At 38.9% G+C, this 18,250-nt stretch overlaps 1 protein-coding gene across 5 annotated transcripts in view; it reads right to left on the bottom strand.

The window, feature by feature from the left end:
• The window catches only part of MPPED2 (metallophosphoesterase domain containing 2), a 106,254-nt gene that overhangs the window by 66,549 nt on the left and 21,455 nt on the right, over positions 1 to 18,250 (bottom strand). For all 5 annotated transcript variants that reach the window (XM_033063290.2, XM_033063293.2, XM_033063291.2 and 2 more), the window contains one exon: positions 3,284 to 3,465. In XM_033063290.2, the coding sequence (XP_032919181.1) occupies positions 3,284 to 3,465 (182 nt within the window). The remainder of the gene's footprint in view (positions 1 to 3,283; positions 3,466 to 18,250) is intronic.

Here is an 18,250-nt window from a genome sequence, read left to right as displayed (position 1 = left end):
TCAGATTTTTCACACAAGCAAGAATAGTAACCCATAGTAGCTGAGCAAAATAACATATCAACTCACTAAATATCTATCTGCCTGAATTTATCTTTGCTTTCTCTTCAGTTCCTGTGAGTTATTCAATCACTTCCCATCACCCAGAAAATATTGCACTACGAAGACAGAGCTATAATTAGATATTCTTCTATTTCATTTCACATATATGACTGAATGAGAATGGATGGGAAAAATATGAACAGAGACAATAACAGCAAGTTGAAACATTCAGTGAAAGATACATTTGGCACAGAATAACATCTCAATTCTTCCTCAGCACATAATGCTGTGTTTACTGCAAAATTACTTAAGTTAGTATAAGAGATTTTTAATGAAAACAATTATAAATTTAAAATAACTTTGTTTAAAGCATTTAACAGTCCCTAAGGTCAAGTGATTACAGCAGTTACAAGACCCGAGGGACATGTTCACACCAAAACCAAGTGAATAAATTACCTCAGCCAGTGTATGTAATCACTAAGTGACCACAGAGGTTATTCAATGCATAAGCCCAGATGACTTCCATGCAAAACCAATAATGAAAATGTAGCAGCCAGAGGGAAAAAGCATTTAACTAGCAAAAGTTGCTGTAAGGGCTGAGAACTTGGAAGAGTTAGTGGGAGAGTGTGAAAAGCCAGCTTCATGGCTTGGCTGCGGAGACAAGGAAGGATAAGTGTTAATGGAATGGGCAGACAAGATGCTGGACATTTTCCCCAGGTGTAAAACCCAAATTGTTGCAAAGGGAAGCAAGACTCAAAAATATAAAACTGCAGAGCTTTAAGCAGTGCTCTCAGCCCTGTATAACTCTGGCATATGTAATGCCCAGTGAAGAACAAGCAAGGCGGGAGCTCAGAATAATCATCTTTTAACTCTCCCCTTGGCTTTGCTGCCAGGAAAAATTATGGACAGTTATTGTGTTTTAGTTATCTCATGATATAATTCTAATGGAGGCAAGACCCTGTTTTTTACCACAGAGTAGGTAAGATAAGCTGCAGAATGAAACCCAACTTTGATCTGGCTTCTCTCCCCCATGACATAAATGATACAGATGCCTTGTCCTCATTGCAGCTTCACAATACAATCACCAGTGGAGAAAACCAGACCCACGAAAGACAGGAAAACATTTTTCTATAAGGGCCACCCTGTATTTGATGGCAGTTCTCCATGTGTAGCTTTGGAATAATGTTCCTACCAACTATGGTGAAAAAAGATGCTACTGAGGAAGCAAAAGGAATCCTGCTTGCTCCTGCCTGCCACTGGTATGTGTTCTTTTTAACTACTGCACATGATCACATCCTTGAAGGTATTAAATCTTCACATTAAATAATAACATAGTAAATGACAAAATACAAATAACACATTTTGCAGATATGAGGGTGAAAAGAGAGGCAAAAGGACATGCCTGACTTGAGTGTTATGATTCCTGGTGAGGATGCACTGAAGCAAGTATTCACCAACATTCCCACAGGTGAATCAATTTCCTGTCTCACCCTGTGCCAAGAACCTAATAACTGGTATTATCATATTAAAAAAAAAAAGTTCTCTGTATCTGAAATAGGAAAGCCTGAGGCCAAAGCTTCCAGTTTCAGTGAAAATGACTGCAAAACCTGCTTTCTCAGAAAAATACTATATTGTCTTCTACAAAACTATGTATACATGCTAAGAAAGTCCCTTGGTAAATTATTGAGTCTGGAACACAACCTATTCAAAGGGTTGTAATTCTGTTTGCAATGTTAAGTCAAGGACCTATGGGTTAAAATAATATCATCATGAAGTTAGAAGCCAGGCATGCCAAGTGGCTGCCAACACTGCAAGATTCCCCACAGAAAGGTGAAAGCGTCCTGGCAGATTATTTGGGTTGGCTTTCTGCAGCACTGAGTGTTTTCAAATGCCAAGCACTGTATCTGGCTGTATCAAAACAGCATTTGTGAAATTACTCAAGGGCCAAAGAGGAACTCAGCAGGCAAAACACTGTTCTTAGTAATGCACTCATGGAGATCTGTGCTCTCCAAAAGGCAATTCCTCTTCTGGAGCTGCAATTACATGCCCAGAAAAAGGATAGTTTTGAGTCTATCAAATCTAGTCTCACTTTCTAGAAATAAGAACAATAAAGCTAAGTTACACTGGTATGATTAGAAAGCCCCACTCCCACATGCACAGAAGTAAAAAAGAAGGAAAAACACTCATCAAAATAGGGTTGTGGGAAACAGAGGTCAGGTAAAATAAGAACATAAAGAAAATACAAAGAAGGATGACCAGACAGACAATGTAGAAGTTCTTCTATTTAAAAATCCCTTTTATAAATCCAAATGCTCTTTACATATCTCTTGAAGGGTCAACCAAGGAAGTCCAACGCAATAAAATGATTCTATTAAAGGCACACAGAGATGCTGCCATCACACAGCAGGCAAGAGAGAATGCAGTAAAATATTGAAATATTTGAATTTTTTTTATATGATGCTCTAAATTCATTCTAATGTTTTTTTGAAAATCAGCTGCTCAAGTCACCTTCTGCTCTGGGTATTTCTAGAGCAAGAGGTGACCTGGCAGTGCACAACAGTGCATTTATAGTGGCATTTACAACAGGAGCCTCCTGCACAAGTTCCCTTCCTTCATTTTGGTTTTCTGCTGTTGCTATTTAATTGCCCTCAATTCTAGCAATATGCTGTCAGGGCACTGCTGTCAAGCATAGCAGAATATGAAAGGTATCCTGCCAAAGAGATGCTGACTGCCCGTGATCAAAGCCAGAATGCCAGTACTCCAACTCAAAGGGACAAGCATGTGAATATCACCCCCCAAAAAACTCCTCTTCCAAATAGTATTATTTATTCTGTCATGCTGTATTGTGGGAAGGAGGACTTTCATAATTTCCAAGCAGATTGTAACTTAAGTTATAGCAAACCCAAAATACAGTGAGCAGTAGTTTTGGCTGTGGATACAAAACCCCCCAGCATCACCTATTGGGACACTATATCCTTTATATGAGGTGCCACTCCCAAAAGGCTTCACAGCTCTTGTCATGCAATGACAGAATCTTTTCCCCAAGGTAATGCAGGAATACAGTCTCTGAATTTGTCTTAATTAACAGAATTATACAGAGGCTAGAAACAGCACATCACATGAGGAAAAGTGAAGTAAGGGTTGGGGGGGAGATTTTCCAGTGCCCTAATTCAATTAGGAGGCAGTGAGTGACACTTGGACAGGAGAGGTTAATTGGGGTCACCAAAACGCAGTAATTCCTTACCTAACCAGTCATTAAACTTCTTAACCTCGGAGGGCAGTCCCAGCTCGGTGAAATCGCCCGTGTGAAGAAGGATGTCCCCATAAGGCATCTGGATGCCATCTGTTCTGGAGTGCGTGTCTGAGACGCAGACAAAGCGCGTGTGGCCCGCTGGCTTTGGAGTGTCATATGGGATAGGGTCGACCCTAAAGCAGACACAAAGATCTCGTAACAGTCACAAGGTTAAAACCCTCACATCCATTATTTCACATATCAGCACAAATCTCTCTCAACAAAAGCATCCACACATCCACTGACACACACCATGCTCTGCAACAACACAGCCAAAAACCCGGGAGGCACCACGGTGCTGCTTAAAAACTTACCTGGTAAGGAAAGGAAGGTTAAAATATACACAAGATATGGCACTTTCTGATAGCAAACATTGCAAAAAAATGGATTTAGGAGGCCTTGACTTCAGCTGTTTTACATCCTGTGCCTTATACATTAACTTGAAATAGCAGGTCTCAGGTGGGGCAGGAGCAGGCTCTCACCTGAGCTTAGCAGCTGGTTTTGTTCAAAGGGCATATGTACTCCTACAGATTCCAGAGCAGAGTATTTGTTTACACACAATAAAGTACATTCAGGAGTGCTTTGATGAAGGCTGGAAACTGCAGAATCAAGTCTAGTGACAGCTTCCTAAACTCATACAAAATCCTGAGCTTGTCTTCCCAGAATCTATAACGTCGGGAACTGATGTGCTATCACACTAAGCAACCACATATAATTTTTTTTTAATAGCCAACTATGCTAAAAATTTAGTTCAATTGGTTACTTGCAAGCTATATTTGGTAATTTGATCTTATCAATTACATGTGACCCATCATGAAAGTCTGATCATTTGGGTTTCGGTTACTTATTTTTTAAAAGCAGAATAAATAAAAATAACAGGTAAGAGAAATGCTTACGCATAGTGGTTAGAAGCTCTAATTTGTAAAAGATAAACTTAAATACAAAAGGTAACCCATTTCTTACTTTGGAATAGTAATTATTTCTCTGCAGAGTTACCATAATTTGATTTGCTCAACACTTGAATAGCACAGCATCTGGATTAGTGCCACAGAAAATCCCATCTCAGTTCCACAAAACTTCAACTCATTCCATTGATGTGCCACTTTGATCATGGTTAGAGCTTAGCTTCAGCTAGAAATTTTGAGGTATTTAGGAGATATGTCAGAATAATAGTTCACTTACATCTCAAATTATCAGGCTAGTGAAACTAAGCTGCAGCTACTTTAAAGCATACAAAATAATGCTGTCCTAAGATTTATTTGGACAAACTGGCACAACAGGCATTCGAAAACCAGTGCCTGAAAGTAAAAATAAAATTAAACAGGTTTTATTAGTTTTGCTCTCCACACTGAAAAGAAAAATCAGTAGACATCACTGTGAATTTGTTTGTCCTAAATCCCACAGTTATAATGAGCCATATGATCAGTAATGGAAAATAAAGCACAAACCTTAAGAAAATACTGACTTTTTAAGATTACTTTTGTTTACTGAATTGCAAACCAAATTAGCATTTAGTTTTCACTTTACACTGAACTGTGTGAAAGCTTCTACCAGTGCTCCCTGCATAGGTGAGAAAGACAAGAAGCATCCTCCAGGATGCAAATCAGTTCCCTGCTCTGGGGAGTTTTACAGTGGTTCCAGAAATCAGACTCTAAATGGTCTCCAGTGGAAAACTGTCCCTGTGAATGCACTTACTAACAAGATTTTATCAAGTTAGAATTTAACTTTGTTAGAATTTTAAAATATTATATTAATTATATTATATTATATTAATTATATTATTATTTGTTAGATTATTCACAGCTAAAATATTAGTGGGAGAAGCAGCAGGGGGCAGATATTTGCTAGACTGCATTTTCCCAGGTGCCATAACTAGGTCCTTCCAATCAAGCTGTATTTACCATAAAAGTACTATACTTCATTGTCATGGGCCACTGAATTAATTTGCAAAATTCAGGCTCTCCAAGATGATGCTTATTTTAAAAACACTTTCTAATGCCAGCTGGACTGGAGAGAAGAGAATTTGGTAGATAACTCTTTTTGGGGTTTAACATTGTACCTTCTGTTCCATCAAAGTACCAGGTACAATTACCTGAGCCATGCAACTGGTTATCACTGCAGAAAACCATGATAAAAATCCACCAATCAATGGATTTTTTTTTTTTCTCAGCAAGGGTCTGAAATTAATAAGGTTATTATTCCAAAAATTAATTTACCCATTGAAATTGCACTTGCAAGCTGAGCAGAACTGCAATCAGAGGCCATAGTGCTTTTCTACATGGTGTCTTCCAAAATATGGGGGCCCCCAAATCAACATTTCCCTACTTCCAAGCATGTTTACTCCAGACATGAAAAATGAACACTAGCTTTCATCATCACCACAGAACTTGTTCAGAATATCTCTGCTTGAGCTATGACCAGCACTGCCTGCCCTGGGGAGTCCAATTTTGTTTGTACACAGCAGCTATGCTTTTGCTATTCTCTGCAGTTTGCAGCCAAACAATCCCTGTTCTGCTTGAGGCAGCTCCTATTAGAGTATGGCACTGAAATCTGGTTTAGGATTTTTCTATTCATACAAAGACCAACTTACAGAAAATTCTATAATCAAAATTCATCAAGTCACTGACCCTTCTTTCTCTTCTTTACAAACACTATGATGTTGCCAAGTAAACTTTTTTATGTCTTAGCTTCCTTCTCTTATTCAGTAGTGCTTGCCTACTAAGTATTTGAAAGTGAGATACTGAAGGTTATTGTGTTCAGTCCATCAATTTATCTTACTCAAAATAGTCCTTCAATAGAAACTTAATAAAAGTGGTGTTATTGCCAGTCCTAAAGGTTCAAGTTTTATTTACAGCTACAGCATGGCAAACAGCAATATGAGAGCCTCCTCTCCCCCTGCATCCCGAGAGGATTGGGCTCGGCAGGCAAGTTCCTGGTGACACCAGTTCCTGGTGACACACTGCTCACCTGCAGGTGCTGGGCTGTGAGCATCACCTTCTTCCTGGGCTCTGATCTGCTCACAAACCAGCAGCTAGGGGCTACACACTGCCATTGCTAAAACCTCTGTGACAGTTAATGCATCTGGCCCTTTCTGCAGTTCAACAGCAGATAAAATAATTATTTTAACCCCATCCACCACCATTCTGCTGAATTGGAGTGGGTACCTAAGAAATTCAACTTATTCTTTGCCCTTGCTCCAAACACAGTGCATCCAACTAACTCTGACACTCTCCACCACCACCACCACTTGATTTTTTCCAATCTTCTTGACATGGCAGACCGAAACACTTCACAGATTATTATTTAATTACTGCATTTAGAATAGCATGCTCATGGAAAGATGCAGAAAGAGATATTTCAGAATAATTATATGTTCATTAGGATTAATACAGCAATCAGGAAATAGAAAACAATGTAAGTTATGTTGCACCTTAGAAAATCAGGCACTAGGCACTTGGCTGTTTTTTAAAAAGTTTATGTAAGACCCAGAATGAAATCCCATAAGGCAGTTGAGGAATGACTGCTTTGTGAGCTCATGACAGTAATGTAAGATCTGTCACATTTAATGCATTTATGACAAGGGTTCAGGAATCAGAAGGGACAATGTAACCTTCATACACTTCTAGAAGAACCTTGTTTATCAGATAAATACTTGGCTTTACTAAACTGCCCTTACCACCAGTGGCTCTCATTTAGAGTAAGAGTCCCTCAGGTACAAACCTCAAATTTGCAGTTCCTCACACACTGCATGAAACGACAGCATTACCCAGGCTCTGATTTGGGGTTTGAACAGCAAGTAGTGGGGGCTGAATTCAGGAACTCACAAAAGAGGAGCACCTTTCACATGTACAGGAGCAAAGGACTTGATTTAGGATGTCTTGCTGCAGAACAGACATGTTAACTGTGCATTTCAGCCCAAGCCTACACCAGTTACTCATAAGGATGTCTTATAAATCAGCAGTGCTGGAAAGCTGCTCTGAGCCAGGCAGGACAGTGCAGCCCTCCTACAGACAGAGCTGCAGGCACAGCCACACTGCAACCTGTTTCAAATAAACTCAGAGAATACACAAGCACTGTTTTCCTGAAAGGAGTCAGTTTTGATTGTAAAGGATAATTCTGCATGGGTGAGTTCAAATGCAGAAAATAAAGGTCTTGGGCTGGGTTAGCCAGTCCCTGGGAACGCCTGTGGTTGGAGAGCCAAACCCCACAGATTGTTTGTTCACTGCCCTGCTCTCTCAGGTTTTGAGATATGCAGACTCCAAATCCCCTCTTAGAGAGGGATTCCCAAGAAACCAATTCATCCTTGAAGATGGAATAAAAATCTTAAACATTAAGCCAGGAAAAATTTCCAGTTCCTGAGTAAATCACTCAGATGAATGCAGCACCTACGCTGGACAAAGCATTAACAGATGCTGAAAATCCCTCCTCCAGCCCCACTCCCCACAACTCAAACCAGCATTTTTCCTGCTTGCAAACCACCACTCTGCAGGCTGGTTCTGCTGGCATTGCTACAGGTGAACAAGCAAGCAGGCAGCACAGAAAACCACATAATTTTACTCTTCCTGGGCTCTCCAGATGCATGAATAGTCCCACGTCATTCCCAGATTGTATCACATCACATGCTGGCTTTTCATCTCAATAATTGCTCCACTGGGTATATCTGTGACTGAATTTGTGGGTTTATTTTTTATGACATCTAAATAAGTATTCATTATACATCCATTGAGGAACAGACTTCAAGTCTGTGTGCCACATAAAATCCATGTGTGTTGTTGCACTTACTCTGCTTTGGGAGTCACTTGGAGACATCTTATCTAGTAATTCCATATTTAAAACATAGCTATATAACTAGCTCTTTAAAAAGCATCCTACTCATACTTCCTGTGAATAGTCATCATTGTATTTATTTACAGTTTATCTTCCTCTTGTATAATTTCATATTTTTCTTGTTATTCCTATTTTCAAAATTTGCAAACAAAATACATCTTCAAAGAGCAAATTAGCTTGGTATGTTTATTTTAGGATTAAAATACAAGTATTTTCTGCACAAACATTTTTAAAAGCTTGTTTCTTAGTGCTGTTAGTTCCCTCTCCTCAGCTAAGACAATGGAAGACAATTTTTTTTAAATGGGAGAACAAAAGCAATATATCTATATATCAATTTTCTATATCTTCAGGTTTTTCTTTCTTTGAATTCATATCTGTCTCTACACATGCTCCTTCTGGCATGGAAAATTCAGGAGAAAAGAATGGGTTTTTCTGTGAAAACTGCTTGCTACGTGCTTAATGTATTTGTTTCTGTATCCAAGTCTCACAGCATTGTTATGTTGTGGTATTTGTTACTGGTCTTAGAGCCAGTCCCAAATCTGGAATAGGGCAACCATGTGAAACCTGTGGCTGAATTAATTTTTGTTAAAATTTATCAATAAGTCTCTCAGTTGAACATAAAAAGCATTAAATGCACCTGCATGCCCAGCAGCATCCAAGAAATGGAATGAAAGTAAAATATGTGTAATTGCTCTTATTTAAAAAACACAAACAAACCAAACCTCAAAACTATTCGGCCAAGTTTCTGATTTTTGACTGAGTTTTTAAGGCCACAGACTAGAAGGACTATAGCAAACTGTAAATGTGTCTACATTTTGAAACAAAAATTTAATATCTTAATTTACAAATCTTCAAAACATGAACAAAAATGCAGTGTCAGAAAACATTTACATGCCCATACACACATAGCTGATTTTGTGATACAGCACATGAAGACACAAAGCCAAATGCTAATTTCCTCTCAATAAACAAAATTAATGCCAAAATATAGTATTGCTTTAGTTGGCCATTGTCAGCCATTAATTGTTTAAATCATGCATATTAATGCTTTTTTTAATTTGACTCTGTTTTTCCAGTACGCTCAAACACCAAGCCAACATCTGGTTTCTTCTCTGACTAAAAACAAAGGGATGCAAATACCTTTCAACACTCTCACTGGTAGATTTTATTTGTACAAGCACACGTATCTAAGAACAGACTACCCAAATCTGCTAGAAATCCCCTCCTCTTCTGGAAACATCCATGCACATGTGTCGCCCACCAAAGCCTTAGAGGGTTCTGGAAACTGTAAAACAGAGGTCTGATATTTATTACAGAAATGGCATTAATTGTGTCTTGGTGCAATGTGGAAAAAAAAAATAAATTACATTTACAAATCCACAGGAGGATTCAATGCACTGCTCAGCAGCTTACTGCTAACGCTTCCAACAATTATAGCTGCAGGGAAATGATGGATTTTTTTATTACAGGTTCTGGAGCTGTTTTACTTCCAGTGAGATTTGTGAGATTAAACAGAAAAGACCTATATCACCCACTGTCATCATTCGGGCAAATTTAAGAAAACTCTCCTTTATAAGGAGTTAATAATAATAATGTACCTTCTCAGCCCGATTTAAACCTTAACTAATTAAGAGTCCAAACTCTGTTAATCCCAGATTCTGGTCAGTAATAAAACCAGAAAGAGCTAAAATTCCGATTTTCCATGGTGTTTTTTGAGTAGCAAATAGTTGGCTGGCCTTTTCTGAAGTACCTAACCTCTGCCTTTGATACTAATGGGAATTCAGAAACAGAATTGCCTGAGCATTTTTGAAAATCCTGTTAATCATCCCTTTGCAGAAAAAAATTCTTTTAAGACAACAAAATACCTTCTAAAATTTAGCTATTAATGGCTTTTCAAAGGTTAGAGAAGTGAAACAGAACTGAAAAAAGTTTCAATACCAGTATCAGCATCACTCTAAGACCCAGACAGAAGTTCCCTTTAAACAAAATAGTAAACCATTCTTATACTAGTATGGTTTCAATTAAAATTCATTAAGAAACACTTTCCCCCCATTCTTTTGTTGCTGTTGTTGGGGGACTGCTATAAATTATGTCTTTCTCCCACCCTGACAGAACCTATTTGCTGGCAAAGCTGCACCTACTAAGAGGGGAAGTCAATAATCTCTAAAAAGATTTTTATTTCCCTACTATAAGCTATCCAAACACCAACTCATGAAATACACTCAGAAAGTACAATCTGGCGTCCCAAGTTTAGATCCAATTTTAATTTAAGGACAGTGAGGTTTGAAAAATACACATTTTGATATATTTAGAAAGAGAGGCTAAATTAATGTGTGATATCCTTCCAATCATTTCAACTGCAGGAATCACAAAATGGGCTGGATTTACTTTTAGAACAGAAACACATAAAAGGCTTCAGCCCTTGTTTAAACAGTAAAACAGTTTTTCCAAAATGCAATGGGGAAAAAAAAGCACTACAAAACTAGGAGAAGCAGATCTCCAGGACAGATTACATTTAACTGGTTTTGCTCTAACTTGACATGCCATCTTCCTCAGAAATTAGGACAATTCTGATCAGAGGGACAAAGGTCACAAGGTTCTGTCACAACAGAATTGTATAAGCATGTACTGCAGCATGTATTCCATTTCTGATGCCCATTTATATTAAGAATCAAATCTGGAATGACATAAAATATACAGAATTCATATGCATAATTCATTACATTATCTTGGAGATGGTAAATTCAGCAAATAGACAATAACTCTTATGTAACAGGGAACCTGGGCAAGTGGACCCGAAGGTGAATAAAATTTTGAGAACTCATTCTCTTTAGAATTGGCTATTAAATCTAAAACTTACCTTCATGTTTCAGAAACAAACACTCGGTGTTTAGATACCCACAGGATTAAGCCCAGAGTGTTTGCAGAAAATCACTTGAGGTTGGTTCTGATTCTTTCCCCGACAGTACATTTTTAATCTAAAGTATAGCCTCTCCTTGAAATTTGGCTCAAGAAATACAAGTGGCCTTTTTTAAGCCACAAGTTAAGCATACAGTGCAAGTAAGAAGCTCTTCCCTCAGCCTTCTCAGTCATTTTGCCTCCTGACCTGCAGGTATCACCCTCTCCAAGGGATGAGATGCAATTCAATCTCCATGCAAGCAAAGGGCTACTCTCTCCTAAGCACACTGCTAATCATGAGCCTCTCTGCTGCTCTCCCTCATGCTCTGACTTCCACAGGGTGATGGAACTGAGTCAAAATAAACCTGTTCAAAGGACAGGCAATTCATGCTGGGCAAACACCACCAGTTCCCATTTTTGAGTTACTAAAGGCATAGAATGCCATCAGCATGCCTGTGAAATTGTCACTGATGTTAGCAGGAGATCGGCAAACAAACAGACCGGAACATATAACTCAAAAAGAAATTTCCCAGCAGCCGTGCAGCATGACATACTATTTTAAAGAAGTAAATTGGCAGACATCATATGTTATCTGCAATATGAATCTGTGTGTGTGAACCAGTACAAAAATCTGTCTGTTAGAATGTATATTGTCTTCTGTCTTCTGAGCGCTAACAAACTTCTTGAAGGTATTAGTCATAAACTGCTTCCCATCAAAATAGGAGAATCCAACACTGTGTTCCTACTAAATAAAACCCTTCAGAATAACCCTGCTGTCTTAAAAGGCTATCTACCACTCAGTCTCATGTATGTGAACTATTTCAGCCCTTGTCAAAGGTTTCTTTTTCATTTTACTACCTCCTAAGGGTTAAGAAGCTTTCTACAGGGAAGATGACAATATTCAGACACCATTTAGCTATATGTCTAAAGTTAAGACCTAGTGTCTAATAGTAATAGAGGAGATTATTGACTGCCTTCTAACAACACCAAAATACAGGTCCCTACTCGGCATGCAGGTTAACAAAAAGCTCAGTACCACATTAAAATGGTTAATTGGAATTAGGTAAGCTGTCATGCTCTGTAGTCACACACCTGGCCTAATATTTGTGTACTCCTAGAAATTCCACTGCAAAAAAGTTTTTACACCAGCTGTCTTTAAGCTCAAATTGAACTCTAGATCTAGACTAGTGAAAGATCTGATCCAGTCCCAGGGTGTATAGAAAAATACATCCTTATCTCATAATTTTCTTTGTTGTAAAGGAGGAAACAAACTACTACAACAACAACACCAAAAAAAAAAAAAACCCAACCCCACCTAACTGCCAAAAAACAATAGCTCTTAAGAGATGCTCCCAGTCTTTCACAGAAACTTTGCTGGAGACACTGAAACACAAGCAACAGTTTAGGGCTTAAATTCTGCTGGAGGGAATTTTGCACTTTAATCTTTGTATCCTTTATCTTTCCAGTGCAATTGTCTTCATTACAGCTAACAGCAACTCCCTGACACACATCTAACAAGAAATCCAGTCCCAGATAGAACTGGATTCAATTAACAAAACTGCAATTCCTTGGTGACTGGGCTGGAGGGGGCTGCAGAGGGCTGGACTGTAGATACTGAAAGCAGGTTCTTTTATTTGTAAAACACTGTGCCAAATACATTCCCAGCTAAGAAGATTCTACCACATAGCTCCCTCCGCCTTTTCTCTCTCTCCAGTGTTAAATAACTCATGACAAGGAAACCTGAGGTCAAATAGTATACATTCCACAATATTTCAAGATACAAACATTAGTTCAAGTGAGAAAAAACTTGGTAGATAAAGCTGTAGCAGGTGGGGCAGAAAAAAATTCTCATCTTCACAAGCAGAAAGTTGCACAAAGGTAACTCCAGCTGGGTATACTCCTTGGAAATGCACAATTCATTTTCTTTTTTTTTAAAATTCTCTCTTATTATTTGGTGTTCTCATTCATTTTCCATGAGTACTTATATATGACAGAGGCTGCTGAACTCAGAAACACCATCTTCTTATAGAAAATACTCTCACAGATGAAAACCAGCACTGACTATTTTCGTTGTGCCATCACTTTAACTTGGTTGTGGCATTTATTTGACACACATCACATTTATACAATATTACAAGAAGCAGTGCTGCATATACAATCAGGAGGTTTCATCAATAATGTAGTTAATAGGCCTAGTGTTTGTGGGCAACCACAGTGTTACAGGTTATCTAAAAACATTTGCCTTTTGCTTATACTTCTATAATAAAAATTAATGACTTAAAAGTCCTCAGTGGGAGTATCTAGGACATTCATATTTATCAGAACTGTTATTGGCTTCTGCAGTAAGCAATTATTCTTATTGCATTAAACCATTTATTTCCAAAGATGTATCCCCAAAAATCAAATAAATCCAAGAATGAATTATAGTCAAGATAGAAATTTACCTCAGGGATACTTTTAGAAAACTCAATTTAAAAACACATTTACTTTTGCCTCTCTGCCAGCAACAAAGGCAGGGGAAAAGAGGGAAGAACAACAGAATCATTTTGATTTCAGTGGTTTTTGCAAGACAATTCCAAAGCTAAATGAGCTGAAACCTCTCAATATACATCTTCTATCCGTGAATGGTAGTAAGGCACTGACACCTATGGCTCAGAGGTTGTTGCTAGTTGTACAGACTTATTGAATAATGAATATGAATAGAATATTGTTTTCAATATTGCCCTTGAAAGCTCTGAAAACTCACTGCTCCCAAATCCATATGTTGTGCACTACCAAAATTTTAGTTGGCATGACAGATGCAGGAGCACACTGCAGAAAGTAATTTCTTTGTCAAGTACAAAAGGCAAATAGTTGAAGTTTGAAATTTAGAGAAAGAACATCACAATGAGAAGCTCAGGGAAGGAGGAAAACAAGCTGCACCACATAACATTTTATGATACAGAATGAAATGTGGGCAATGTAATTTCACTTATGTGATTCATTTTACAAGCAATGCAAATGCAATCTCACTGATTATGCTCCAAAACAAAAGAAGGAATTTCATTACTTCAGCCAGTGCAATTAGACATGCAAAAACCACAACACATCCTATCTGCAGCAGAACAAATAGAAACCATCATTTCACATTTAGATGGGAATAACCAAGGTGGGTGAAATGCATTCTCTTGCGGGTGCTGGGGAGGCATAAACTGAATTGTGCAGCCTTTAAGCTCACACAGTCTGTGGTACATACACACAGAGAGGTTAATTCCACCAAATTTGTCATAAATGAGCTAAAGATACCTCAGAACACACATGACAGGAGGTAAAAAACCCCAAACAACAGCAAAACTAACAACAAAAACCCCAAACCAGTGTTTTCCCACCCTCCCCACCAAAAACAACACCCCAAAACTGCACACCTATTTTTTATACAAGAGTCTATATATTTTTTTATACAAGATTCTTTTTCAGATTTTATTTATCTTCTGGTTTCTCAAAGCTTGAAAATAGGAGGTCCTCTGAAGTAATTCAGGCTGTGTAAATTAAGAGTACCACTGCTTTCCCTTTATGGCTCCCCAGGGAATCCATTTATTAGGCATAGGCCTGCTTTCTGATTTAGCTTAAGCACTTTTCCTAGAGAATATGACTGTCCACACCAAGAAGAATTTCTGAGTAACAGCTGCAGAACAGCCTTTTTCTATAGGAACTATCTTGAATCAGTTCCCTTATATGTACACACAGTATTGATTTTCATCTTCATACTCCTCTTAGTACTTACAAGGAGAAGAAAATTAAATGTTTTAAATAGGTATTTAAAAAAAAAAATCAGAAAAGCTTCAGCTTCTTGAAAATTAGCAATAAAACTGAAACTGGCAAAACCAAAATACATAACTAGATGGAATATCAGGCCACTCAGCTATACTAATTTGGGTGTATAGCTTTTAGTTTAACAATCAAAACCACTTTTGCTTTGACTAAGAATGCATGTAAAATTGCACCCACCTACCCATCCACAGTCCTATTCCTCAGCATGTAAATTAAATCCTAGTTCTTTTGCCTTTATCCATTAAGGAGCAGGAAAAGATACCTTCCAGGGACAGACTACAACAGAATTCCACAGCTCTGCAAGGCTATGAGGAAGTGCAAAGGGAAAAAAAAATAAAAGAAAAAATGTTTCCATGAGTTTGTAGCAAAAAGTGTTTACTGAATATTCTGTAAAAGATACAACTAGCAGGGTAGTTTTTAAGGAAACAAGCTAATTCACTAAATTGCTTAAGGAGACAAAAAAAGAAAAAAAAACCACTTAAAAACTATGCAACTGTTAAAGCCTGGGAACAGCTGTCTTAACCATTTTTTTCTTTACATCTGGTTACACTGGCCTGTTATTTTTCTTTACATTTCTGCATTCTGGCATTGCCAGTGAAATTTCCAGTTGCACAGCACCAGGGGCTGCTTGTGCTGGTGCTTATTGCAGTCAATAAAGTCAAAGTTCACAGTGACCATAATAGGTCAGGAATATGAGCTAAGTGAAACTACTCTGTTCACATCAAAACTGTTACAGTCACCTATATTATACAAAGTTAGCAGTTAAGATTCTCAGTTCTTTGACTGAAGTGACTAATTTCCTGCAACCTTTCTCCTCCTTCCTCCCTCCAAACATTTTGGCAATCAAGAACAGACTTAGAGACTGTTTCATAATGAACACAGCCCTTGAGGGCGAAACCGGCAAGATACTCCAATCTGTTCCAGAAATCCCTTCTGCAATTCATTATTCCATCCAGTTCTACTCTACTGGTTTACTCCAGCCTATAAAATCTTGAGCTCCTTCATCTTCTGCAGATTGTGAAGACTTGAGACTAACTATACCCCTAAAGGCCAAAACCATGTATTTCTAGAATAAAAACTCTGGAAAGGGTTTCTATCTACCTGCTCTAAATCCAATCTAATCAGCTGCTCTAAATCTCTCAAGAAGGGCCTGTCTGCATGTTACTGTAGAAAATGAATGTTGACATGCTCAGAGACTTTCCACCAGTGACCACTTCTGCCTCAGAAACCATCTGTAGCACTTGCTTTTTTCTGCTGGTATTACCCACAGTAACAAGAACCACATCTATTCCTCTCCTTGTCAAATAACATGATGGATTTTTTAAATTACAATCACCTCCAACCAATGAAGAGAATACCATGCAGTTCCAAAAAGCAGCGCTCATCTCGCCCACACAAATGACATTTTCTCATCTGAAACATCACGATCTCCGCAAAGGCCATTTCTCACCAAGTAATACTTTGTTGTTACTATGACTTGATAGCTGCATACCCTTTACAGTGTCTCACTAAGAGAGCAGCAAATGCAACTTAGTTTAACAAGCACAGGTGCATATTTTTTGCAAAACAGCAAAATCACTTCACTTAGATCACTGGCATTCACTGTGTCACGATACCTGTCCCTAAACCCACATTGTGCACACCCCCCCACCAAACATGATCCAGTAAATTGCTCTGCCCTTGACCTTTGCTAAGTAACTAGGCCCAGAGAATAGCCTGAATTACAAACTTGCCTCTGAACTTTGAGTTTGAGGCAACCTGCCAGATGCCTGCATCACCAGCCCCAAGACATCAGTGAGCAGGGGTTTGCCTTGCTGTGCTCAGCTCAGGCAAGCCAAGTATCTGAAGGGAATCTAACCTCACAGGAATTTAACAAGGTCTCTGACTTGTGGCATGTGCCACTGACTTTTTCAGTTCCCAGCCTAATGGCAAAAACAGAATTCCGGTCCAAGTATGATGGGAACATGTGGAGGGACCAGAGCAGTGTGGTACAAAGGGAATTCAGACCTGGGACATTATGTATGGCCTGCCACCAGTTTAACAGATGTTAGAGCTGTACTCTGGGGCTAGTACAATGTACAGCCACTTTTACAGTTTGAAGTAAGTATGAGAAGTGTTGCTGAACTCATAAACTATGCTGTCATTTTTCACACTGCTAAGCAAAACAGATGAAAGTGTTAACCACGAAGACCTGTTGTGCCCTGGATTTTTCCTGATCATTCTCAGTTGTGTGATACTCTCTTTTATGAGTGTCTCACCAAGCTCTGGCTCCTATCAAGGCGCTTGCCTTTAACATCCATTCCACAGGTCTGATAATTCCTTCTTCCTCTCCCACTAACCCAGAACCTGTATCACATCCTCCCAACCATCCATTACCAGGCATGTGCTCAGTCAAACCTCCTCCCAGTCCCATTCACAGAGCAGCTGCTCCAACAACTGCCTGGAGCCAGCACTGTGAGCCAAGACTTCAGGCATCACAACCTAGAAAGGAGGATTCATACAACAGCCACACAGAGCTAGATCCCTGTTCTCCTGTGCTCCACCTGCCCCTTCTCAAGGTGTGGCTGCTGACTTGGACTAGCCCTGGAAGCTGTGTGGCCCCTCCACAAGTGGATTCAGCTCATCAGATGGGCAGCTCAGTATGCACACAAGTGAAGCAACAGGAGCAGCAGGGTATGGCCACCTCCTTTCTGCAGAAGCTACATACTGGATCAACACAGCCATTCTCAAGTGTTAAGTGGGGTGGTTTTATTCCTATTAAGGCAAAAATAAGAACCTCCTTGGTCTAATGAGAGTTTTCTCTCTCTGCAGACACAGTTTGATCTTGCACTGCATGTTTGACTTCCAGATGACTCCTTCTGTTAGAGATGGTATTAGGATTGGATGGGAAACATCCTTCTAAACAGACAAATTAAAAGCAAACAAAACCAATGAAGAAAGAAAAAAGGTAAAGAAAATATCTTTACTATACTGAGATAATAAGAGCCCTGGCGGCAGTTTCTTAATTATGCTAAGGGGCTGCATTTCACAACCTTCTTCACACCTTCCAGTCACAGTGTCTCAGCCCTGACCATACAGGCTTTTTTGTAACTTCATCCTTTTCATAAATTCCTTGAGCAAAACTGTATCCTCACATAGTTTCATGTAGTTATTTAAGCAGTAAAAGCACCAAGTGACCATGCTATACACAAAAAAACCCAAACCATGCTCTGCCCAGTTTTACAGACTCTGCTTTTTCTTTGTTTTCCTACAACCACTTCATTTTTTCCTGAGGGACACACTGACATGAATGCCACATTAACTGCCAAGCCCATGAGAAGAACATTTCAATCACCCATTATAACCCAGAATCAGACCTCTAAAGTGCCCTGGCCAGGCTGTTTC

The sequence above is a fragment of the Catharus ustulatus genome, chromosome 6 (assembly GCF_009819885.2).
Source record: "Catharus ustulatus isolate bCatUst1 chromosome 6, bCatUst1.pri.v2, whole genome shotgun sequence".
Lineage (NCBI taxonomy): Eukaryota > Metazoa > Chordata > Aves > Passeriformes > Turdidae > Catharus > Catharus ustulatus.
This window is presented reverse-complemented; position numbering and strand designations above follow the sequence as displayed.